Source organism: Acanthopagrus latus, chromosome 7 (assembly GCF_904848185.1).
Source record: "Acanthopagrus latus isolate v.2019 chromosome 7, fAcaLat1.1, whole genome shotgun sequence".
NCBI lineage: Eukaryota > Metazoa > Chordata > Actinopteri > Spariformes > Sparidae > Acanthopagrus > Acanthopagrus latus.
The window spans coordinates 23,741,904-23,768,385 of NC_051045.1; the positions used below are offsets into that span (position 1 = coordinate 23,741,904).

General features: G+C 40.4%; 1 protein-coding gene across 14 annotated transcripts; it reads left to right on the forward strand.

Moving 5' to 3' along the window:
- Nucleotides 1-2,254: 2,254 nt before the first annotated feature.
- LOC119022853 (ral GTPase-activating protein subunit beta-like) lies at nt 2,255-25,253 on the forward strand. Of its 14 annotated transcripts, none has more exons than XM_037104221.1 (33): nt 2,255-2,406; nt 3,427-3,647; nt 6,109-6,311; nt 6,528-6,694; nt 6,777-6,963; nt 7,221-7,352; nt 8,005-8,183; nt 8,672-8,740; nt 9,179-9,330; nt 9,892-10,132; nt 10,740-10,775; nt 11,624-11,825; nt 12,673-12,840; nt 12,995-13,109; nt 13,279-13,426; nt 13,556-13,620; nt 13,710-13,854; nt 15,131-15,261; nt 16,180-16,362; nt 16,617-16,765; nt 17,774-17,961; nt 18,168-18,271; nt 18,431-18,586; nt 18,742-18,807; nt 19,271-19,480; nt 19,771-19,929; nt 20,066-20,234; nt 20,357-20,479; nt 20,577-20,713; nt 20,825-20,933; nt 21,122-21,200; nt 22,069-22,217; nt 22,901-25,253. In XM_037104221.1, exons 2-33 carry the CDS (start codon nt 3,471-3,473, stop codon nt 23,092-23,094), a joined length of 4,692 nt encoding a protein of 1,563 aa, XP_036960116.1. In that variant the 5' UTR covers nt 2,255-2,406; nt 3,427-3,470; the 3' UTR covers nt 23,095-25,253. The 14 variants fall into 14 exon arrangements, with proteins under 14 accessions (XP_036960116.1, XP_036960117.1, XP_036960118.1 ...); XM_037104222.1 differs by having other exon boundaries at nt 18,434-18,586; XM_037104223.1 differs by having other exon boundaries at nt 15,140-15,261.
- Nucleotides 25,254-26,482: the final 1,229 nt, after the last annotated feature.

The window sequence follows — 26,482 nt, forward strand, 5'->3', positions numbered from 1 at the left end:
TTAACTGTAGTGTTTCATTATCATAGTGCACTCGAGCATGTGGACAGATTCTTGCTTGTCAAATTCATATCAGGAGTCGTGCCAGTCAGCTTTAGCTTTGCACTTTGAGTTTATTAAATAGGACAAAACTAATATGTATGATTGATTATATCTTTAATGCAACACTGTAGGCATTTTCTGCCAGTTTCTACATAATGTAGAGAATTGTATCATAACATAATGTTAAGTCTTGAAAACTTGAAACAGGCGTTGGTGGGAAGAGACACCAATTGACCCTTTTACAAGAGAATGAACCATCAAAATGATTGTGTAGCTGTTATTTTTAAGGTTTAAAAAAAAAGTTACATAATAAAGCTTTAAATACACTTCAGTGCGGCAGGGAAAAATGCAGAAGCATGACAGCACGATCATACCACGGTTTAATAGAGAAGAGATGATGCTCATGTCTGATACATACAGACAGGTGCATTTATTCATGGAATATTTTGCTCGAATTTGAAGGGAGCTTTCTTGGTATTTGCAGATTAAAACGGTGATAACTCCTTGAGAGAAGACTTTGATTATAGCAGACTTTCCACATAGGTCACATAAACATTCAGCGAAAAGACTGGAGTAACTACACTGACTATGTTAAAAAGACTCAAGGAACTGAGAAGACATCTTTCATAAAGTGTGTCAAGGCTTCCCCCTGCAGGTGAGTGAACGCATCTTCAACTGTCCGCTGATGGATCCACTGTGAGTCATCATTTTCATCAACATATTTCTCTGAATTCACGAGATGAAATGCAGAATTGTCATCGCTAGAATTAAAAAATTAATCACAAGTCTGAATATCAGAAACAATACAGTTCTCATGAATGTTTACTGTGTCCTTTGATCTTATTTTAACCTGACCAGGCTTTCAACAATCGAGATGTCGACAGTATGCTTAAAATCTGTCTTGGCCATTGCTTGTAGCCATAGTTGGTGGTTGAGTTCAGTTCCCAGCTCCTATATACAGATGGAAATGTGCTGATAGCTGTTTTGGCCGAGGAACTAAAAGTATGACAAATTAAGGTAGCTGAAGCTGCAGTTCTGTTCATTGATTCTTCAGATCCCACCAGAGGTACTAAAGGCTACAAAGCAGACAAACGGATTATATGACCAAGAAACAAATCTTAACACATGCACTATATGCACAGAGCTACAGAGGCCTAACCATGATATCAATGCATAATTTAAAATTATTTTAAAATAATTTTGTGATGCTGTGCTGCCACTTCTTCCCTCATCAGGAGTTTTAGTTTCCATTCTTTTTCGAATTGATATGATGGTGTCCCCGCGACCCTGCAGAGGATTAAGCGGCGTACATATAATGTACAGATAATGGATGGATGGATATGATGGTGTTGTTTTCACAGTCTTTAGCCTAATCAAACATTTAAACTACAGAGCTAATTATGTCACAAGTGTTATGAGATTTAGTGTTTGAACTTTTGTAATATGACTTGGATTTGACAACAAAGTCAACTTCACCAAATTTAGGCCTTCCTAAGATATCCAGTGGAGTAACGTTTGAGACTAAAGGTGGTGTGATTGTCAATGTTTGGCTTAACCTAAGAGATCAAAATAGAACAAGTCCGGAAAACATGACAAGACTTTCTGTTTTGATAATTCATCCTGCTGGTGAACACATAATAGGACCATTTAAAACCAGTTCAGGAGCCACTCCCAGCCCCTAATTCTTTAGATCTCTTACCAGCTATAGTTTAGTCTATAGCTGGTAGAAGAAACATAAATGGAGAGAAGAAGAGAGAGAAAAAATAGCAGTAAGATATAGATGATAAGATAAACATAACATATTTGAAATAAAATATTAGATTATGTATACAGAAGTACACATTATTACTAATGGGACTGCAAGACAAATCTTTCTTTTCTTTCCAAAAACCATATTAGTTTCATCTTGTTTCATTCCAAGCTGAGTACTGATAGCAACAACAAGAAAAACAATAAGACATGTTTTTTTCCGATAACCTACAGTGAACCCCTTTTGCTCAATTGCTCTACATAACCATGCACCGCAAAATGTAATCTAACCCCCATAGCTATTTGATTACTTGATTTATTTCATTATAAATCATCTTACTTCTCTGAGACTACTTGAATGGGAGTCGTGAAGGATCACAAGCGGACGAGAGTTCACCAGAGGCACCTGAAGGCAGCATCAGATCTGATGCAGTTGCCGTGCCAGCGCTGCAGGGGGCGTCGGTCTACGGATCCTGTTTCCCGTTAGCCCATCAAGCTGCAATCTCCAAGCCTTGACATTGCGAAGATGGAGGCTGTTATGGTCTAGACCAGGAAACATAGAAAGCCCTAACTGCGAGTTTCAGAGCTCTGTTATGACAGCATTTCCAGCCGGTCCAGGTAAATGGGAAAACCCGTATTTGCGTAGCTAGCGAACAAATGTGAGCGTCTTTGCAAAGTTAGATAGCTAGCAGAAATGGCAGGCAGCTCTGCTAATGTCAGCGAACGGGCTAGCGCTGCGAACATTAGCCCGGCTAGCTAGCAGCGGCTCAACTACAACGTAGTTTGAGGTAACTGATAAGTTGGCACATACGGCCGCCAGTTTGTCCTTAACGGCAGCTTCTTGTCTCATCAAGAGACACAGCTGTGCAACGCAGAAGACAGCCAGAAGCTAACTTGAGCTAATGTCAACAGCGAGATCAGGAAGATGTTTTGATGTCAGTGCTAGCTATCGTTAGCAAGCTAATCATTTTCAGAACCGTTTCCTGGTTATGATTCCTTGGCTTGTTAACGACTCGAGGTTTAGGATGCAAATAATTGGTGTGTTTAATTCCCTGACTTGGTTCAAGCTTTCAGAGCATAAGAGCCATATAGTGTATTTTTTTTAAAGCTAACATATGCTATGTAATGCTCCTCGATACTTTTTGTTTTCTCTGGAAGGAGAAGACGTAATTGTTGCAACGACATACTAAGATCTGTTTGCTGGGTCCTGCTACAGTCTAACTGCACATCAGTCAGCATTCATTTGCGTGCAGTGCACTGAACGACTTTAGCTGTAATATGATTACATCGTTTGTCGTCGTTAACATACATTTGTACGTCTCGATACCGTTTAATCCGTCCACCACTACACACTAACGTTGGATACACGAGACGAGGTGAAATCAGATAGCACGTAAAAGTTGAAATGCCGCTTGATGGACCTGTGATAGACATCAAGATCAAGCCAGTTATCGTGTAAGAGGCGTGTATGTTTCTCGTTTTGCAGCATTGACAACATACTGACAGCTTTGGCAGAAGTTTTCTCAGAGCAGAGGGCACAACTGTATAAGTGCTGGTTTCTAGCTAGGGTTGCCTTCTTAAAGAAAACGTATTTTCCACAACTTGCCTTATTAACTTGACTGTTTTTGGTGTCTGCAGGTGGGGGCAGGAGGTGTGAGTAGAGTGCAGTAGACATCGGCAGCATGTACTCCGAGTGGCGCTCGCTGCAGCTGGTGGTGCAGAGTGACCAGGGCCACCTGAGTGTCCTGCACACCTATCCCACCACTGTGGGCACGGAGGTGGCAAATGCTGTGGTCAAACCTCTGGGCACGGCTGTGAGCCCTGTCGCCACAGAGAACATCCTCAAGACAGACAAGGAGGTGAGGAAGAGGTCCACACAGTTCCACCTCGCAGCCTCTGCATTTTGGTGATTTGGTGGTCCGCCAAGCTACCTGCCCCATCACCAATGCTTCAAAGGAAAACTTAGTGCTATATGTTTTATGGGGGGGTTGGTCTTATTACTCAATCATTGGATATATTTTAGACAAAGCGAGTCACACGATTACATTCGAAAAGTTAATTTTTGAGATATTGCTTGCCATGTGATTAGAAAACAAATAAATGTCAATATCTGAATAGATGGATACACAGATAGATAGACAACATTCCGATCAGTAAAAACTTGAAGTTTCTGCTCTCTTCAATTGATTGCGAGCTGCTTTTATCACTTGTTTGAATCTGATGGAAGCATTTTTATGGACACACTGCTTAATGTTTGCACAGTGATGACATTTTAATTATTTTTACTTTGCACAGTCATTGTTTGATATAACTTGAATGGTTTGTGCAGGAAATCTTAAAGGAACAGCCTCCTGCATGCCCAGCGCTGTCGTATGTGCCATATTCAAGCTGTGCCGACAAGTTGTTAACGTTTAAGAAGCCAGAATCTGATAAAAGTGCTTCCTGTCAACTGCATTCAGAGGGGAAACTCTATTTTATAAACAAATATCTATGTCATAACTGTGTCAGTGTAGATATGGTCAAAAATAACTACACTCTCAATTCATTTCATTCACTTGTAAGTGTAAACCCAATAAGGACAAAGTAAAATATATGAGGAATGCCTGCAAATGATCAGGTTTCCACAACTGCAGTCAGGCAGTTTTTCCCTCTGCTTCCTTCTTTAAACTTCAATACAGAAGAAGAATTTTTCTTTCTTTTTTTTTTTTTCTTTAATAAATCTGGTTTCTAGCCTGGCAAACATTGTGACAAAGACCAGTGCTATGTTGGATTTGTGCTTTGTGTCACTGTGTCATTAGGCTGCATGCATAGTAGAGTGGGATTTATGCAAGTGCCTCTCTATATTTGGCTTTGTTTTTGATTCCCTTAATCCTTAGCACTTTCCCAGTTCCTGCCATGAAAATCATGGCATGCTCTCACTGCCACGTTTAACTGTAGGAATGATTGTCCTGTGAAGTTTGTGATTTACCAGATGTAATGCATGACATTGAGGCTAATGAGTTACATTTTTATGTCATAAGATCATAGTCCTTTTGTGTGTCCTTATGCTCTCAAAGTCCATTCAAGTCCCACTAGGTAAAGCCTAGGTGAGTTGTCGTTGTTTATTTATAAGTGTCTTTGGTATAGCTACTGTAACATAAAGAGGTGTGACTGATGGAGTGCTACAGAGATAGCTTCTCCTATCTCTGCAGGAAGCTTAGGCCAGACACACAACAGGCGCTTGGTAGCTGTTGTTATAGTTCCCCCTTCACTTCACCTTCCATGTTAATGAAAATGAACATAGTTTTGATGCCTGTGCATTTCTTTTTCTCTTTGGGTTCTGCATAGGCTGTACAAGAAATACACTTTGTAAATGGCTATGTTTATGTCTTAAAGCCTTCTGAGGCACATACACTTTCAGAGATCAGTAATATTAGTATGTTCAATAGAGATGTCTCTTTGTCTAATTCAAGCCGTCGCCTTTGTGCTATGATAAGACACACACCGTTATCAGCAAGTGAACCGCAGAGCTCACAGCGAGCCAGTAGTTGCAATTAATGATATGACAGCATGTGTCAGGAAGGGATGTGAAGAGAACTGCGTTGGTTTAAAAATATTTCAGTAATACTTTTCAGGTGCACCGTGCATCTGAAGGGCCGCTGTGGCTTTGAACTTCACTTCATGCTGAGGATAAAGCTTGGATAAACGTTCCTGCTACTGATCCCCACTGACTCTCCTCTGTCTGACACAGGACACAGTAGGAAATTAAGAGTGAGAGCTGTTGCGCAGGAAGGATGACCTCAGCTGACAAATATATAAAAGTAAAATCTGGGATTTTACTCATACTGAATATACGATTAATTGGATCAGGATCATGGGCAAAAAACCCCCATGATTGCGACATCTCCCGTCTGTACTGTAGTCTTTGAAACCTCTTCATTTGTGTTTACCATTCACTGTAGGATGACAGTCTGGCTTTCATTCGTCACATGCCTTTTAAGTACTTTCTGTCTGTTTTTGATTCTGCAGCAAGCAAAGAAACGTGTTTTAGAGAGGCAGTGTATTGTTATTGCTATCATCATCATGCCCTAAACCTTTGGTCTTTCTTGTTATGAGACACTAAATCAGATGGGATAAACTGCTTAAGGGTACTCACATGACACAGTAAAGCAGCACTTGCAGAAAATAAAACTGCTGAAAAAAATGATTTGAGAGCTGTCATTTGCCTTGTCATGTGCAGTAGGATACATGTCAACTCGACAGCAGTATTCTATGAAATAAACCAGAAAAACACAGCATGAAAACATTTACATATATTAACAAGATTGGTTTGGTTCCCAGGTGAAGTGGACCATGGAGGTGCTGTGTTACGGCCTCACCCTCCCCCTAGAGGGGGACACTGTCAAGCTGTGTGTGGATGTGTACACAGACTGGATGATGGCCCTGGTGTCGCCCAGGGACTCAATGCCTCAGCCGGTTGTCAAGGAGCCAAATATGTATGTCCAGACCATCCTCAAACATCTCTACAATGTTTTTGTACCAAGGTATGTCAGAAATGTTCTCAATTCTCCTGTTACCTATAGTTTTAAAATTTAAATGTATTTCTCTGTGGATAGTGTATTTTTTTTCTGTGGTTGTCATCCTCCTTGAATCTCTGGCTGCTGTCTGCTGTGAACTTCTAATGTCTCCTCTTTTTCTCAGCCCCTTACTCTGATTTCCTCTGTGTCCCCTCATTTCAAACACTTTGTGTCTCCCTTCAGGCCTGAACAGCACAGTCTGAACCACATCAGGCTTTGCCAGCAAGTTCTGACTGCAGTCCAGAAATTGGCACGCGAGTCTGTTTCCATGGTGAGGGAAACCTGGGAGGTGCTGCTGCTCTTCCTGCTGCGCATCAACGACACATTACTGGCCCCGCCTACGGTTGGAGGTATGCCTCCCCCTGTGTCACACGGCCCCTATTACTGTGTTATTATTATTAATGATGATTACTAAAATGTGACTTCTTTCAGTTGGGGTGGCAGAGAAACTGGCAGAGAAATTGATGGCAGTGCTCTTTGAGGTATGGCTACTGGCTTGTGCCCGCTGCTTTCCCACGCCTCCTTACTGGAAGACAGCGAGGGAGATGCTGGCCAACTGGAGACACCATCCTCCTGTTGTAGAGCAGTGGAGCAGAGTGGCCTGCGCCCTGACCTCCAGGTTAGAAAGTTGCCACTTCATCTACATGTGGCCTTAGATTTACTGCTGAAGATTAATTCAGTTTGTCACTGAAAGTGTGTTTTGTTTATGTTTTATTGTGGTGTTAAGATAGTTAGTCACTTGGCTAAACAGTAGTAGCCTTATACACAATATATATTGTTGTTTTTATGATGACAGTAGGAATGATAAGATAAGTGCCTGTATTCTCTGCAAAGTGTGATCGCTTGAGCGTTTGTGTCTCACTTTTTTCAATCCAGACTTTTGCGGTTTACCCACGGACCATCTTTCCCACCTTTCAAAGTTCCTGATGAAGATGCCAACCTGATTCCTTTAGAGATGGATAATGACTGTGTGGCACAGACCTGGTACCGCTTTCTCCACATGCTGAGGTGCATAAATGCTCATTTTCCTGAGTTTTAAACTGAAAAACAGATGTTTTCTCCCCATAGTATTAACTCTTATGGACACAGGTTTGTTATGTGCTGTAAGAGACAGAGATGCTGTAGCATAGGATGGAATTACCTCACATCACCCTCTTACTATCAAATATTTCCCTTCTCTATGTACTCTGCCAACTGTTTTAAATAAATGTAACACTAATACAGTGTCATTTTATTTTGTATGTTTTCATCTATCCATACCTCTCAACCTTACTTATTTCTTGTATTCATTCCTTCATCCCCTCCCTCATCCTTTTTTCCCTCCATCTATCATCTTACTCCAAAACATCCACCTCATGGTGGCACTACAGCCACCTTCCACACTTTGAAACTCATTCACATTCATAGATCATTTAATAATATTTGTTTTTGTTGATGTTTTTTCTTTCATGGTTACTTCCAAATTTGATCTGAATGTAAACATCTTCAAAATACAGCTCTGTCGTCATCCCACTACTGACAGTGTTAAATGTGAGAGAACTCACCCATTCTTTCCAAACCACGGCAGAATCAAATATCAGATAAATCCAAAAGGCCTGAGCTGCATCTGCAAGCTTTTTGCTTAATCCATTTATTTCCTCCTTTCTCCTTTTGTTTCTAGCAACCCAGTGGACCTGAGCAACCCTGCGATAGTGAGCACCACTCCAAAGTTTCAGGAACAGTTTCTTAATTCCAGCGGTATCCCTCATGAAGTGGTGCTGCATCCATGTTTGAAACAGCTGCCCCAGATCTTCTTCAGGGCCATGAGGGGTGTCAGCTGCCTTGTGGATGCCTTCTTAGGTAAGAGGATACAGAGTAGTGACTGGTTGGATGTTCATAAGGCACCAGAGGAAGGAAATAATAAAACATAGCAGAAAGATCGCACATTTTAGTCATAGTAATAGTAAAAACATGTTCAGATTACTGCTCATTTTGTTTTACAGATGTTTTTAAATGTTGTTCCTACCTTCTGAGTCAGCTACCTACTTTTGTATGGTGGCCCATCATATTCTGTATGCTATTACTGTTGTCAAAGTTACATATTTGTTGCATGGCCCAATTTTTCTGTGTTGCATTTTGTGCAAAAAATAGGTTAATTTGATTTGATTTGTAATCTATCTTAAGCACATTATACGTTTCTTAAGTTCATTTTATACTGTATTGAAATCAAAGGATACCAAAGCCACTACTTTAAAGTAGAAACAAGATGGAGGAAATCAGTCAGCAATTCCTGTATTAAGTTTTTGAATAGAAACATGTCAGTGTGTATTTTTCTCTTTATACTGTAGGTGTCTCTGTTGAAAAGAGAGATGTACGGGAGAGGGTGTTCACTTTTTGTCCAGTGCTGCTTTCTCATGGTACAGACATCAGCTGATACGTTGTGTAATGAGATGGGCATATGATGGACTATTTATTGGTGGTGATGATATTAACAACTGGGGTTAGACCTGATATAGCAAAATGATATTTCCCAAATATTCCAACAAAGCTCCAACATCAGCAGCGAGGGATGTCTTTTGGGCACAACAAGTGAATCAAGATGGACTGATATCAATTACTGTTGATTTGTACCTAACCATTGTCTTGCATGTCTATGAATGAATATTGTCCACAATCAAGTCACTGACCTCTCAAACCAAAAACTGCTTCAAATAATTTTATTTAACCATAACAAGTCTTGTCCCCTGGAAGAGTTGTGGGATGAAGATTTTTTCTTTCTTGTTTACTAATGCTAATCACAAATATTCATCTCCCAAACACAAAGTCTCTAGCTCATTTTACCTGTCTGTCTACAGGTATATCACGTCCCAGAGCTGACAGTGCCCCGCCCACTCCAGTCAACAGAATGAGCATGTCCCCGCCCCCCTCCATCACCAACACCACGCCCCCTCACAGCCGCAAGCAACGGCATACAGTCGTGACCAAAACCACAAGCAAGAGTTCAACTGTAAGTTCAAGTGTTACGTTAAACTGTACGAATAGCAATATAATAATAATAATAATAATAATAATAATAATAATAATAATAATAATAATAATAGTGCAGTTTGAAAAAGTTATTATTGTTTTTTTTTTATATTATTTGCAAGCTGATTGACAGGCCTGGCAGACCAGAGCTTTGTCACATTTTGTCACAAGAAAACAAGTTGTTTCCTCTCATAACTGATGTTTGCAAAAGTTTGTATAAACTTTTTTATGGTTCGCTTGAAATTCCCTGACCAGCCCCACAGAGCCGCATGTGTATGTCATGGTCTGCTTATGGAGTCATTTTCTTGTGATAAATTATTCTGTTATCTTGAGAAAACTGTCTTTGGTCCCTCGAAATAAGTAAAGCAGTTAACATGAGAGAACAAGCTTTGTTATTACATCATAACTAAATATTCAATCCTGATCTTGTCGTCTTCTGTTTTGTCCCATTTAATGTGGAGAAAGTTTAGAAAAACTGGTTCAACTGTGCTGTCAACAGCAGCCCAACAAATATCTTCCTCTGTCCTTCCCCACCCTGCAGAGCAGTGGTAGTCAACCAACCAAAGCATCCCAGCAGCAACAGCAGCAGCAACAACAAACTTCATCCTCGCCGACCCTTCTCTCCAGCCCAAATCAGAGCAGTTGGGAGTCTCGGCCGCTGCCGGCCCCAGCACGACCCAAGGTCAACAGCATTCTCAACCTGTTCGGCCAGTGGCTTTTCGATGCTGCTCTGGTCCACTGTAAGCTGCACAGCGGCCTCAGTCGAGACCCCAGCATGACTGGTAAGAAGTCAGACTGTGAATCTATTAGCGTTTCAGTTTATGCATGGGCAGGTGGGTGTTTCGTTGCCGTTTGTTAGTACATGTTTTCGTGGAGTTTGTGTGTTTTTGGTGTCTGCGTTATTTTTAAATGTATGTCGTTGGGATATCCTTTCCTTTTTTCACCATCTTCTCTGAAACTTGTTTGTGCCTTTCTGTGTGTGGAGGGCTTGGTTAGAAGTGGCCTGGTATGAGATTTCCATTTGATTCTAATCCATTTACATCTTCCAACAATTTAAACTTGGCTCAACCTGTATATAGATTAGGACCTCATATAGTCATTTTATTGGTCAAATCATCACTAGAGAAGTCAGTGACAGCACATACAGAACTTGTCATTTGAAAAGAAATTTGGCACATCATTGGCTCTCCATTTATTTTTCTCTTTTTGGTGTAGTGTCCTGCACGTGTCTACCATGTCTGATTAATGTTAAAGAGTTGTAGTGGGTCAAAAGTCATGTATTGAGGAGAACAAAAAACATTCACACAATTCATGCCTGATATGAATTGATCCCAAAATATTGGATCTGCTTTGATTTTGTGTCTCTCCACTATTTCTGTTATCTTGCAGCCTCTTTTATCCAAATTCTCCTTTCTTATAAATCTTGTAAGTAGGAACGGCAGCTTTTTTTCCTCACTTGATTTGCGTTTCTTGACAAATCTTCCTGCTTTTCAGTTGAGTTCCTCATGATCATCGCCATTATCTCCATTGTTTTTCTGTTCCCACTGCTTGTCATACATACATATATAAAAGTTCACCAGCGTTCTCTCAGCGTTTCTCCAAAGGTGATGGAATGGGTTTCACCAACTGACCACTTGTCTCGACCATAACGTTGCCAGTTTGTGACAGCGCCACCCCGTTTTTCAGTTCTCATTTTCTTTTCCTTTGGGTCACACTAATCCTTATGATTTAGTTTCAGACCCCCCTCAAGTTCAGCATTAATGTTTCTCGTTATTTCCTTTTGTATTGTCAGTTCACTTGAGTTCTGATTTTATTGGTTTGGTGCCTCAATGCATGAAGTGAATGTTCTGTACCTTGAGTGACAGTCATATAATAGCAACAGCGAGGGGGCTGACACAGGGATTTTGCTTTGTGGTGTTGCAGCTATTACCAGCACACCACGGTTGGTCATGCCTTGTGCCACTGACAGTTATAACTTTTAGAGCAAACTCTTTGTGTCAGAGTTCCCTTTTGAATGCTTACAAATGGTGTGTGTGTATGTGTGTGTGTATGTGCGTGCGTTTGCAGTCATTGACGTCTTTGTTCCCTCTTGCGATAGCGAATAAAAGTCTGCTTTATGGTGCTTTTGTTTATCAAATTTTTACTATATTTTATTGTAGTGTGCATATAGTGGCTACATGTCTTTGTTTGCCTGTTTCTCATGCATGCATGTAAACAAATGACCACATTGCAATTCAGGGTCCTTTCATTCTGTCTCTTCCCACTCTCTACAGCAATAGCCACTCAAGTTGGCCTGGAGCTGAGAAGAAAGGGTTCCCAAATGTCCACAGACTCTATGGTATCCAACCCCATGTTTGATGCTAACGAGTTCCCAGAGAGCTATGAGTCAGGACGGGCCGAGGCCTGCGGGACTCTGTGCCGCATCTTCTGTAGCAAGAAAACTGGAGAAGAGATTCTGCCTGTTTACCTGTCCAGGTAGCATAGTTATTTTTTGTATTTTATTTTCTGATTATGCTCTTTGCCGGCAGTGTTAATTCTGCTAATGAAATTTCAACAACCCTTTTTTCAGTGACAAAAACGAGACATTGACGGGGTAAAACTAAATCTTTGGATGGGATATCTTAGTGAGCATATGTTCACTGAAACATGCAGGACTTAACAATTAAGTGACTTGTCAGTTGTACCTTGTCTGGGATATTTACATGTTATGGTTGGTTAAGTGAAATTACATTGTTCTTTTGTTTGAATGGAACAAATGGGAAAAACTTTGTTGCTCTCTCAGACCTGTTCACCAATGTGTCAAAGTGCATATCTTGTGTTGTTGCTGTAACATTTAGCCTTTGGGTCTATTCATTTATGTATTTGGATAGGCATCTTGAAATTATGCTTGAACCAGTTTTACTTACTTATCCTTTGCAGAAAAATGGTTAGATACAACCCTCAATGTGGCTTGCATTGCAGTTCATGTCAAATCAAATGATTGCTTCTAAGATTACACAGCAGTTCCTTTGGAACATATTTTGATATGATTTCTTAGCTCTACGACCAGGTAGGGATTTTTAATTGACTTATTGTTGCTGCGCTAGTGTGATTGTAATGCTAATATTTGTAAGCACAGCATACACAAGAACCTGATCAAACTGTTTGGCATGTCTCAAAAGAAATCTCCAAACATGGAGCTGCTGATTATGCAGAGGCTTATTAGCCCAATTAAATTAGTTTAAATAAAGAAATCTTGGCTATAAGTTGACTGACATGTAGTACATTTTGGGGGACTTAAACTGATCTGAAATAGAAAAGTACTCCTTTTTCTCTTTCACAGGTTCTACATGGTCCTGATTCAGGGTCTCCAGATCTCCGATTTCATCTGTAGACCAGTCCTGGCTTCTATCATTCTCAACTCTTCCTCTCTCTTCTGCACTGACCTGAAGGGCATCAATGTGGTGGTGCCTTACTTCATAGCTGCCCTGGAGACTATTGTACCAGACAGGTTAGATTGGTATTATCTTACACAAGTTTTGGATCAGTTATCATGTAATTTGCATCTTTTAGTATCTTTATTTGTTTTGTTTGATTTCTCTTTAGAGGTTTCCAGAATATTGTCTTAAGTTTTTGTAGTCTGAGTTTTGTTTTACCTCGAACAGGGAGCTGTCAAAATTCAAGATCTATGTAAATCCTACCGACCTGAGAAGAGCCTCAATCAACATCCTGCTTGCAATGCTGCCATTGCCACATCACTTTGGCAACATTAAATCAGAGGTAATGGCTTTGGATTAGGTGTGTGTTTCTGTGTTTGTAGTGTAAGCCATTTTCTTTGACTGCAGCTTTCCTCTGTATCTAATGTGAAAACCCCTAGTTTAAGTAATGTCCCTACTATAGTTAAGTCTAAGTAGGTTGGGTTCTTTACCATGATGATATTGTGCTTCAGGTACTTTTGGAAGGAAAGTTCAATGAGGAAGACGGGTGGCCTCATGACCAGCCAGTGTCTTTCCTGTCCCTGAGGCTACGTCTCGTCAATGTCCTCATAGGAGCACTGCAGACTGAGACTGACCCCACCAACACACAGCTCATCCTGGGTATCTGCTAGGTTCTTCATACCTTCTTTCTTTTTATTTTTTTAAGCCTTTTCACTAACAATAACAAAAGGTCTTTATATGATTCCATATAAAAGTTTTCTTGTTGACCCCCATCTCTCCCCATCTCAGGTGCGATGCTAAATATTGTTCAAGACTCAGCACTCTTGGAGTCCATTGGTGCACAGACTGAAACAGTAAGACTGTTTATCCACTCTACTGTATTTTATGACGCTAAAGGCAGAGTGATTAACTTGACATCATGATGTTTGTGTTTTTGTGTTAGGGGAGTATAGATGGGAGCCACATGACTGTGAGGAGTCAGAGTCACAGCCGTACCAACAGTGGCATTAGTTTCACCAGTGGGGGCAGCACAGAGGCCACCAGCCCGGACTCTGAGCGTCCTGCCCAGGCCTTGCTTCGAGACTATGGTAAGACAAACCGCTAATATCATCATGCTTGGTGAATTAACACGATGGTGCCAGCTTTGCATAACAGGCTTGCAGGAGCGTTATTTCATGTGGTATTGTTACTTAATAAATAACACATTTGTTCTTTATAGCTAACGTGGTTAAGGTGGTATGCAGAGTTAAGAAGCGTTGGGTAAAATGTCTCTGTAGGTGAAACCAAAGTTATTTGGTGTGATGCAGTGCTGTTGTGGTTTGATTTGTCTGTAATTGAGTGGTTGCAGCATTTTAAAATGTTGTCTTTTCCTTGGAAGGGCTGAGCGGTGTTTGACTAAATTAATGTGTTGGACATGATGTGAGAGGCATTTTTGATTTTTTAAAGAACAAATAATAATAGCAATCCCATTTAATTTTGCCTACAAGTTTATACCAATCTTTACTGAACACAATGGTATTTATAGGCGACTTTGTTGAGCAGGAAATGGGGGGAGGGGGAAGTTCCACGGGGTTCCTGTGGGACGGAATGGCTACATAGTGGTGTTAGGCTCAGTACTAGAAGGGAAAAAACAAGCGAGAGTGGGCAGGACGTGCCTGGTGGTAGTCGTTTCCTACGCAACAGCATATTCAGCATGGTTTGGGATTTTTTGCTCATCATATATTTATAAAATCCCAGGCTTGGTTACTAAAATTGGAGCCAGTGTCGCAGCCTGTACCTAAGGCTCTGTTAGGTCAAGTGGGTAATAGTTTTCATCGGGAACAATTCTGGCAACTCATGTTCAGCAAAAAGGCAGCCATTTCCTATATTGATTAGCAGTTATTAATAAAGAAAAAAAAGAAAGCTGTTGAAAGTGTATGTTCATCAGTGTCAGCCCCAAATTAAATAGTGAAACTTCTAAATAAATTAATTTATATTAACTCATGGGAAAATGACAACAACAACACTATGTTCATATTTCATGTGATTCTTTATCTGATATTAAGTAACGTTTAAATCTCTAATTAATTGAATTAGTTCATTTTAAATGATTATATTGTACATAAATATATTCTTTCCGAGTCAAACCTTGATCACTCAGCCCTCTGCCTTAGTAGTTTATCCATTTATCTGTATGATTCTTTTCTCAACACTTTGTACTACACTGACTTTAAAGTCTGGTCTACTGCATGCTTCCTATACAAAGAGATATCTACTAACTGGGCTTCCATTCCTGTTGTGCTGTATAACCTAGCAATGTTTCCTGAATCCTGCTTTGCTCTATTCTTTGCGGTGTTTGGTATTTCCGGGTGTTATATGGTCTAGCTCTTCCAGATACGGCGGCAGGCCTGTTGGTGCGCAGCATCCACCTGGTCACCCAGAGACTCAACTCCCAGTGGAGGCAAGATATGAGCATTTCACTGGCTGCCCTGGAGCTGCTGGCTGGGCTTGCCAAGGTAAAGCTGCAATGCCCACAACACACAGAGACTCAGTGTAACAATTTGAAATCATTACTACTATAGCTGGCCAAGCAAAGGTGAGACTATTGTACAGCTTGTATTTTACCAGTGTTACCTACCCTGAAGCTACGTCAACCTTTCAAACTAACATTTGATAAAACAACAGATGGTGTGAGGGTACATCCTGGATTTGCTCCTGTAAGATGGCTTGAAGAAAAAACCCTATTTAAGAAATCAGGTTTATTGAACGTCTGTGCTTGTACCATGGCAACAGATGGCATCAAACTAACTTGGTACATGGCTTTTTGATTTGATCTTAACCCCAGGTCCAAGTTAACTTCTATATCTCCTGCCCTTATACTGAAGAAAATCAATAGTGCTTTCAGGTGATTCATGTGGATTTCTATGTCAAAATTTTTCCAAGTGCGTCACCAGGGAGTTGCCCACAAACCGTCAGCACAGTCCCACAAATTACCAGAAAGAGAGAAGTTTCTGGCTGCAGTTTCTCAGCCTGGAAATGGCTTTGCAGTTGTTCCCAGTTTAGAAGCGCACCTGCTCTGCCAGAATGCTATGAGAGGTGTCAGTTTCCAAATAAGGAAAGCAAATAGTAATTGGCCCTAAAATGTCAATATGCTACACCCGATGTTACATGGATGAAGAGTATTGAGGAGCAGAGATAGAAGACGTTGAGGCGACAGTAAGGTTCACTAAAGTAACTTAAAATGTGAACTTAAAAGTTGTGTAGTTTCAAAATATTTTTTAAAACTACAAATAATCAAATGTGTACCTATTTAAACAGCCTGTTGCTTACTCACCAAAGCCTACAAAAACTGTTGACAAGTGCATTCAAATTAAGGCTTTTATAATGTATCTTTTGTGGACCATTTTCCTGTATTTTTGCATTGTCTTGACCAGGTCAAGGTGGGAGTAGACTCCGCAGATCGCAAACGTGCCGTCAGCTCTATATGTGGGTACATTGTCTACCAGTGTAGCCGTCCAGCTCCTCTTCAATCCAGAGACCTCCACTCCATGATTGTAGCTGCCTTCCAGTTTCTGTGTGTGTGGCTCACAGAACACCCCGACATGTTGGATGAGAAGGTAGGTTTCAAGTCTTACAATTTGAATTTCCCTCAGATAGTTAAGAAAGAGGGATATTATTTGACTTAGTAAAATTCAACTTTTATCAAGAACATATACAAATTTGGATACCTTGCCATTTCTTCTTAGAGAAAGTATTCAGTGAGTGTTGGTGATTGTGTTTATGTTTAGTCTAAGCTTAATTTATAGTGAAAGAAAAAAATTGGCATTCCTGTTCTGAGACTCTGTAACTTCTGTTTTTTTGGGGGGATCAGGATTGTTTGGTAGAAGTTTTGGAGATTGTGGAGTTGGGCATATCCGGCAGCAAATCCCGTCAGGAACATGAAATCCGACATAAAGGAGAGAAGGAGCACAACCCAGCTTCAATGAGAGTAAAAGATGCTGCTGAGGCGACTTTGTCCTGGTGAGACTCCTCAAAGTTTCTACACTAGATGCAAAGCATCTATCTTTTAAAGGCCCTGTTTTTCTATTTTAAACCACGTGAAAAAATAAAAGTTGGTTTTGAGGCTTATATACAGTATATCTGTGTCAAATACATGTCCTGGGCCATATTTTTAGAGGAAAACAAGTGGAAATGGAAAAGTTGACATTTCATTTTTGTTGTGACCTTTCTGTGAATTGCCAAGACATTCTGCTAGATATTTATCTATGCATGTAGAAGGAGAACCCCTCATTTATATAACACTGAAATTTGTTGTAATACATTTGTATCAAATGGTAATCATCACATTCCTTTATCTTTGTCATGGTGACAGAATGACACCCAGACATACATTCATGACCCTGACACAAAAGAGCCATGAACTACCATGACCTGCCTTTCTATCCATGATGTCTCCTCTTTTTATGTCTTTTTGTCTTCTTATCTACAAACATAGACACTTCTTTTTTGTTGCTGTTGACATGCTAGCAATCAAATTATTGTAGAAAAATGCATTTAGTTCAGCTAATGTTGCTTTCCAAATTAAATATCCTGCAAACTGACATGGTTTAGTTAGCTGGAACAATAACACCAGAGTATATAGAAAAAACTTATCAAGGCTTGACTGACACCACAGAAAATAAGAAAAGACGAACAGCCAAATCAAATCATCACAAACTTAAAAACTTAGATGCAGGGGTAAAGATCAGTCAAAATCCATTTATCTTTAATATTGTTTTCTAACATTAAACTCTTATTACAGTATAGCCCTGTATTACCCACCCAGAAGATTGCAGACTAAAGGGGCATTCCTTTTTTTCCTTCTCCTTTCAGAAGAAAAAATGTTTTGTTATAAATTTGAATATCACTTTTGCACTTTTGGTTGTACTCATTTCCCAGCTGCTACAATGTCCCAGTCATGCTGCAGCTATTGACCTAGTTTCTGTATATTTATGTTCTTGTTTGTTGTTTTGCTGTGGTGTTTCCCAGTATCATGCAGGTGTTAGGGGCCTTCCCTTCCCCCAGCGGGACTGCCTCCACCTGCAGCCTGCTGAATGAAGACACCCTGATTCGCTACGCCAGACTGAGTGCCACAGGAGCTAGCAACTTCCGCTACTTTGTCCTGGACAATTCGGTCATCCTCGCCATGCTGGAGCAGCCTCTGGGCAATGAGCAGAGTCAGTAGCTTATCATCTATCCTTTGGTGAAAAAAATACCAGTTTATTTGATTACTGGGGAGAATCAAGGGGTTGCTTGATTCATTGTTAATGCACAAGAAGAGACTGTGTCACCTGCCAGATACCCAAGTACTGGGAAGTTAAAACCAAAGAAACAACATGCCGTCCTGTTTCTGTTATAAATAACAGCGTTTCTGTCCTAACAGACCCCAGTCCATCAGTGACAGTTTTGATCCGAGGGACGGCTGGCAGACATGCCTGGACCATGCAGCTCTTCCACCAACCCAGAGGAGCTCGGGCCAATCAGAGGGTGAGATCTCTCTGAAAAGCAACAGTGCCAAACCAGTGTCTCCTCAGAAGTGTTTAATGCGAAATTTTTGACTTTTACTTTCATTTAACTTGCGGCTCCACATCCTTTGCTCTGATAACAACTCTACTCCATATCTCGTCTACTGCTCTCCTTCCACAGCAGGTGTTTGTTCCTGAGGGCCGTCCAACGCCCAACAATGATGTGGGAATCAAGTACAATGTCAAGCAGAGGCCCTTCCCTGAAGAGGTGGATAAGATTCCTCTCGTCAAAGCTGATGTCAGTATTCCTGACCTGGATGACATTGTCAGTAAGGAGGTGAGATCAGCTTTCCTATGAACCCTGTCACTGATCTTGTATCCACATTATGACTAATTACACACACATTTAAATCATTCTGATACAGGCATGAACTGAAATATAGCCATGCAATGAATTATTCACTCACATGATGTGTTATTATACAAAATCAGGTTGGTTGTATGGGCTGGCAGGATGATTCAAGAGCTCCAAATACACTGATGAGTAATCACCGACAAGTGAGTTGTTGTAGAGATGAAATTTCACCTTTTGGGTGTCTTTTGGGGGAAAAAGGGTCAAATCATGTGGTTTGGTGACAGACATGAAGATCATTTTGTTTGGTTTCTTGATCCAATGCATCACTTCTGCAATGATTTGTAGCTTTTAATGCAATCCAAAACCACTACAAACTTTGGTTTGAAAACACAGAGTTGACTCAACACCTCTTTGTCACAGTCAACACAGAAAATTTAAAGACTGATTGTATGAAAGGGCTGTTGTAAATTGTTCTCCAGGTAAGTGCTTGAGTACACTAATGACTCTTTCAAATCAGCTTTGGGAGGTGAAACCTAGGTATTTGGACTGTGGGCCTTGCACTTTGTGGGTTCATGCTGAATTTATGAAACCAGTGTAATTTATTAGCCACAGCCTCTTAAAATCTATTCTCCTTTTTAAATGCCCAATTTCTTCATGTATTTACAGCTGGAAGTTCAGCACGACAAGCTTCGAATTCTGATGACCAAGCAGATAGAGTATGAGAATGCCTTGGAGCGGCACAGCGAGGAGATCTGGAAGTCCAAGCGATACCCTGACCCACAGACAGACTGCAAACCCCCTCCGCCCTCGCAGGAGTTCCAGACAGCACGCCTCTTCCTCTCTCACTTCGGCTTTCTGTCTCTGGAAGCGCTCAAGGTTGATAAACATAATTTGTCTGAAAGGTTTTTCACCAAAAAGCTCTTGGATTAAAACCGCGGAAAAGACTTTTTCTGCCAATATTAAATATTGTATGCAAGCCTTCCAGCTACACACACTTGTTATATTGCATTGTGATTCTGTTTATGTCTGTGTAATGAAAAATCACAATAAATGATGGTGATACTGTAATCTATAAATCATTTATATTACATGCTGTATATTTATAACATTGTAATTGTTCATATTATTAATTTAGGATGTATGTATATCACTTTTATTATTGATAGGAGCCCAACAACAGTCGTCTACCTCCTCATCTGATTGGCCTAGAGTCGTCCTTGCCAGGGTTTTTTGACGACATCAGCTACCTGGACCTGCTCCCCTGCAGACCGTTTGACACTGTCTTTATTTTCTACGTGAGGGCTGGACAGAAAAGCAGCCCAGAGGTGGGAAAGACTGTATAATGATGGACATTTATAGATGGACTGAAAATGTACAGATGTTGACCTTGTTACTTCTTTCACAGTGTGTGTATAAAAATTTCTCATTTAAGAATGGATGCGTTCTCATGCTTGTGTTCAGATCCTGAGGAACGTGGAGTCGTCGTCCAGCGTCCAGCCACACTTTTTGGAGTTCCTGCTGTCCTTGGGCTGGCCTGTGGATGTCGGACGCCACCCAGGGTGGACGGGACACCTAGATACCAGCTGGTCCCTCAACTCCTGCTCTGACAGTAATGATATGCAACACACAGGTAAGGTGCAAAGTTAACTTCTGAAGGCTGTGGAGGAATGCATGGCAGCTGTAATGTGTATGTTGGATGTTTGTGGTAACTAAGTTAACATTGAAGCTTTGTTTTGTTTTCTTTTACTGTAGAGGAAGCGTCTAGTCCTGAGGACACAGGAGGTTCAGTGTTCAACGGGGAGAAGAAAGTTTTGTACTACGCTGATGCTCTGACAGAGATCGCCTTTGTTGTTCCGTCTTTGACAGAAAACTCTGGTCAGCATTTGCTCTGTTGAATATGAATTGATAGATATTGTCAAGCGTGGGATTCAGGGTTTACACAGTTGTCATTTGCTCTTTTGTCATTTCCCAGAGGAGTCATCAGTGCACAGTGACTCCACAGTGGAGGCAGACACCAACACAGACCTCATGCCTGGTTTACTCAAACAACCCAATCTCACACTGGAGCTGTTCCCCAACCATTCTGAAAATCTGGAGTCTGCCAAAAAGGTAAAGTGGGGCTTATGCGAGTCTAACTGACCTGTATGCTGACAGCCGTGCTTATGCTTTTTATGTTGTGTTTGCTTAATTTAAACTCTGTGTTTTGTGCTGTTTCTATAGCTTAGTCCTTTGGTAAAGGCAAAGAGGTCATCGACTGGAAAGTCTTTCCCACCACTGGGTCCTGAGACAAAGGTGTTTGTGGTGTGGGTGGAGCGCTTTGATGATATTGGTAGGCACATTCTCTTTTTACTGCAACCCTTTCCTCTAATTTTGTGTAGGATGTACTGTTAGGATATACTGATGTACTGTTTTTTTAGACTCCACTCATAAAACTTTTGGTACAAAATAATAAACAGTTCCTTAAGTATGATACCAATGGATTGAGATACATGAATGTCATTGTTTTTGTGTTTTTAGAGAACTTCCCGTTGTCTGATCTCTTGGCGGAAACCAGCACGGGCTTGGAAGCTAGCATGAGCAACAGCACTTCCTGCAGGTAATCACAAGTTTACACTCAAAGCACTTTGCTGCGTGTTTGGAGAACATATGGTTTATCAGCTGGTTTTGGTCAGGTGCAAGAAAGAAGAAGAAGGAAAAAAAGCATTCTGCAAACCAGTCCATGTTCTACGTCTGTCTACGCAGGAGAACAGACCGAGCATAAACAAACAGTGCAAAAACAGGAAGTGCAACATGCAGGGTGTGCAAAAGCAGGCAGAGAAAAGGAAGTACGGCAGAGCTGTGACAATGGTCACGACTGTGAAGGGGCACAAAGGAAAATTCAGTTTTTGTGAAATATGAGTCATATGTGCATTGTTTTGATTGTCCTTTTTTCCACGTTGACATAACTTGTTACTAAGCAGCTTTGTTGTAAAGATTGTGGATCGATTGACAACAGATGAGGCCACAGACCACAAGCCTCAAACAGATTTAAATGGGTTGTTTTTAACCAGATGAACAGCGCCGCTTTTGAAAGGGTGTTGTCTGGAGCATTGTGATCTGATGCAACATGATGCAACTGTCATTTCATTAGTGACATAACTAGTTTGTTGAGTGCCCAGATCCCTTGAAAAGATAATAGCTGGGTGTGAGCTGTGAAGATCGCCAAGTTCTCATTTTCAGTTAAAAGAGCACCGACTGCATCAGAGGAGGCCAGTCGGGTTCAGTGAAGTTGATTGTAATCTATAAGAATACATGGTAATGGCAAATATAAATCAGGTTATTATCTATAAATTGTGTGCTTTTCATTTGATTTATGTAGTTCCAGTTTCTCAATATTATTCTACTGTATATTGTTTTGTTTTAGTTTGTTGCAAATCACCTACATCATCTTCCTTTTCTGTGTTTTCTCATTGTCTGTGCTGCAGGTCAGGGTTACTTGAGAAGGACGTTCCTCTGATCTTCATCCACCCTCTGAAGACGGGACTCTTCAGGATCCGGCTGCATGGAGCAGTGGGTAAATTTGGCATGGTGATTCCCCTGGTGGACGGCATGGTGGTCAGCCGCAGAGCACTAGGTATTACCGCTCTCTCTGTCTTTGTCTATTCCCCCGTACCAAGTGTTTCCTTTCTTTGCCTTGTGAGAAACAACAGTGGCAACAAGTCCTAATGCATCACATGGTTTTACAGGAAATCTATTCGGGTCATTGATGAGCTCATTGAAATAGTAATCGAAACGCATTAATATTTTATGGTTTGACATATGAGTGTACAGGAAATGAACTCCATTGAATCTATTATTGTTTTTCATTGCAGAAGTTATGGTTTGTAATATGACCAGGGCATGGGTGTGATATGAACAAGGTTCAGTTGAACTGGCATGCTAAACAGTGTAATGATGAGCAGTGTAACATCATTTTAGCTCGAAAAACAATACATGAAGCACTTGTAATACCACTTTTGTCCAGCAGATGGCTTTCTTTGGCTTTCCAGAACATACATGTACAAGAGAAATACACACAGTATTTAAAAGAATATATATTTAACTCCTTCTGTTAGTCAAGAAAGATAGTTAAATGTTGGAATATATTTCCTGAACCTAATTTTTTTTATCTTCACTACTTTTGACCCACCAAAAGTTCTAAGGAACGTTCATGCTTTATAAGTTGTTATAGGATTCATCCATCTCATCAAATTCCTTTGTATCTCAAAACTGTATACTTTGACCTGATGATCTCCTGTGTTAATGTCCCCCTCTCAGGGTTTCTCGTGCGCCAAACGGTCATCAACGTTTGCCGACGGAAGCGTCTGGAAAGTGACTTGTACAACCCGCCTCACGTGCGGCGGAAGCAGAAAATAACTGAGATTGTCCAGCGTTACCGGAACAAGCAGCTGGAGCCTGAGTTTTACACCTCGCTCTTCCACGAGGTGGGGGAGGGGAAGCCTCACCTCTAACCCCCCTGTCCTGTCCTAACACTGGCTCACAAGCGCACACGGCAACACATACGCATACACACCGTTATCCTATACCCACACACCATTTACAAATGTGCGTACACACATGCACACACACACACACACACACAGAATCTTTATATTTATACTGTACTGTTTTGTTATTTATATGAATACATATATCAACACTGTCTGCCTTTGACTCCGAGAGCAAAGTGTCAAAAACCATGCCAAGGCGGAAAAAGCTACATTTCTATGTCGCAGCCACTCGTTGAAGATTTGAATGGCTGACGCTCAACAGTGACTGTCTCTCCTCATTTAGGTCCATGCTTTGTGGCGAAAAAAGAGTTTCTGCTTGTCATTAACTGCAATACAATAGTTACACTGTTGGCCTTTCTGAACTTGTAAAAATAAGTTTGTCCTTTAAAACCCTGTGATATGAGTGAACTTCATGATGGTTTGGTAATACAGACTTGTGTCCAAAATCCAAATCTGATTATCTGTTTTTGTTTCAGACAGATTTATGGTTGGATTTTTGCCAAGGAGATAAACACGTCAGACTTATAAAAATGTTTTATAAAACACATCACTGCTGCTTCAGGACAGGTGGTGTCAAGAGAGCAAAGAAATGACTGACAACATTTGCCCATAATCGAGTTTTACAACAAATTGCCATCTACATGCAGAGACACCTGCTAAAGTCTTCCTAGCGCAAACACAACACACATTGGGCCATCGCCGCAACTGACTGAGCACACAAATGTCGCTGTTTGTAAGTTTTTGTTTTTTTTTATGTTGCAGATGATTTCTAGCACTCTTACGTTATATTATTGTTTATGGATGTCATTTTGACACCTGAGCTGTCTCTGTGCCAGTCTGAAAGTCATCCCTTCTCCCATCAGCCACTGCACTGATGATTTTGTGTGTGTATGTGTGTGTACATGTATGCTTGTTCAGCCAGTCAAATCATTTACACTACAGGGAGTCACAGCGGCCCCCCAAAAAACCCTTCACTGGCATTTCAAGATGAATTATGTCACTTTAAACAAAGGAGAATCTCACGATGACATAGTGCTGAAGATTTCAGTCTCCTCTGTCAGGACACAACCTGGGAATTGGTTTAACTCTTTAACGCCGGGTAACGTGTGAGTTTACTGATAATGAGAGTAGTTACAGAGCTCCTGGAGTTTGCATTTGATGTTTGCAGGGCTAATATGAAATGACCACAGACATTGAAGTACCAAACAGAAGTAATAGCACAGTTTCAGTGTCTCGCTCCTCCAAACACATCTGTGGTGATTCAAACGCCAAAACTCTCAATGTAGCTAACAGCATAAACTTTAATTCTGGCTGATCTCAGTTGTATTTTTTTTATTCGTATTAATCTAAACCCAGAAAGAGAATATTTAACCTTATCATTTACATTGTTTGGATAACATAAATGTCCATTTTTGCCTTCACACATCTCTTTTCTTTTTTTGGCTTCACAGTTTGTTTCACTCATGTTTACTCACTGTACTTTGGTTTTTGATTCAAGCCCTCTCACTGTCTGCCTGTAACAATGTGAAATTATTTATCACACAGATGGAACAGGGCAAACACCTCTAGTTTCTTTGTTATATCGGAAAGTCTTAATGCACTGAGCACATTTTTTTTTTGTTTTGTTTTTGGTTGATTTTCTATTCCCTTTGGTTACCTTACATGTCTTTTTGTACTTTTGTGCATTTTGAAAGAAAAAACCCTGCTGAAGGAAAAGTTTTATCTTGTGAAATATGAATGAAGAAGAGGCGTCGAGGAGTTTTTAACCTACCATGTCTAACTGTGTGACTCACTTTTTATGACCGTGCTTTATGCACATGCCTTTTTTTGGAAGGAAAAAAAAAAGTACATTGAATATGCTTCAAAGAAAACTACACACAATCAGTCATACGTCTCCTATGTTGTTCCTCTGATGTTTGATCGTATTTAAGGATTTGCCATGTACAGAAGCGGAGGATGATCTGTAAATATATGATAGTGTAAGGCATTTACAAGCTGTCTGTTGCATTCCTCATCTGAGATGGCGAGAAAAGTTCTGTATGTATGCAATTATGTGTGGGAGGATCACAATGGGTATTGAATGTAACATGCATCAATTAAAACTATTATTGACATTTTAATTTGCTCCCATTCCTAACATATTACTTTTTGTTCACAGCACATCTATGAGGAATACACTTAAAGGTGCACTATGTAGTTTTGGAAAAAATTTAAAACTGAGAAAAGTAGTTATTTACAGTAGTAATAGGGCAATAATACAATCTCAGACATAATTATTTGACATATTTCTGTAGAAACAACCCATCCAAGAGAGAAATAAGGTCCCCAGAAAACTGCATAACACTAACAAGGGAGCTGCTAAGAGTGGAAGGGTCCCACAAACATTAACATCAACAAATTAAAATGGTGTGAATTGTGCTGTTCTTTGTTTATTTAGTTTATTGGGTCATGAAATCAATAAATTAAGATGTTTCTGTTTCTTAAAATGCCTCCCTCCAAATGATGTAGTGCACCTTTAAGCTCCATTTTTAGTTTTTAACATTTAAATGATCGGTTAGTTTCTCTCCAGGAGCAAGTCTAGAATCAATCAGACATTACAGTTGTTCAGATGTGAATATTAACACCACAAAGGAAGTGAATGTGGCCTGCGGTGTTATAGGTGGTGTATGAATGTGGTGGAACATGCCGGATTTAACTTGATAACACGTTTAACAGCTCCTGGTGACACCTGTGACAGTGGGTGTGACTCCATGTCCTGAAGCTGTGAAGTGTTAAGGTGCTGTAACCGAAAGTATTCGCGGTTAGTAACGACTGATCTCGAGTTTAATGGGTATCCCGACCTTCAAGCTCAAGGGCGCGTTTGGTTTTTTAGTCATGGACGCCCCCATTAACGTACCACAGTAAATATCCACCGCACCCCGGGAGCAGTTCAGCTGATACGTGTGCTCTTTCTAACCAAAAGTAGCACTTGTGCCTGAATCCACCAGAGGGCGCCTTCCTCTTAAATTTACAAGCTAGCCACAGGTGAGAGACTGCTGTGACAGGTAGGCGCTTTAACACCGGGCTAACTGACACAACATAACATAGTACGTTATTAAAAATATTTCGTTGACTTATTAGTTGTAACACTCAATTTAAATTAATATTCGAAACAATTAAAGGTGACATTTTCCATAATTCTTTAAAATACTTCCTTTCTGGCCGTTATGTCTGCCTTGCTAGCATATGTTGCATTAGACCATCTAATGGGGGATAATGCTGATAATAAACTATTGAATTGGCCACCATTTTGTTTCTTTGTATGTTTTTATTTTTGATTTAATATTTTTAATTCTTCATTTTTGACTGC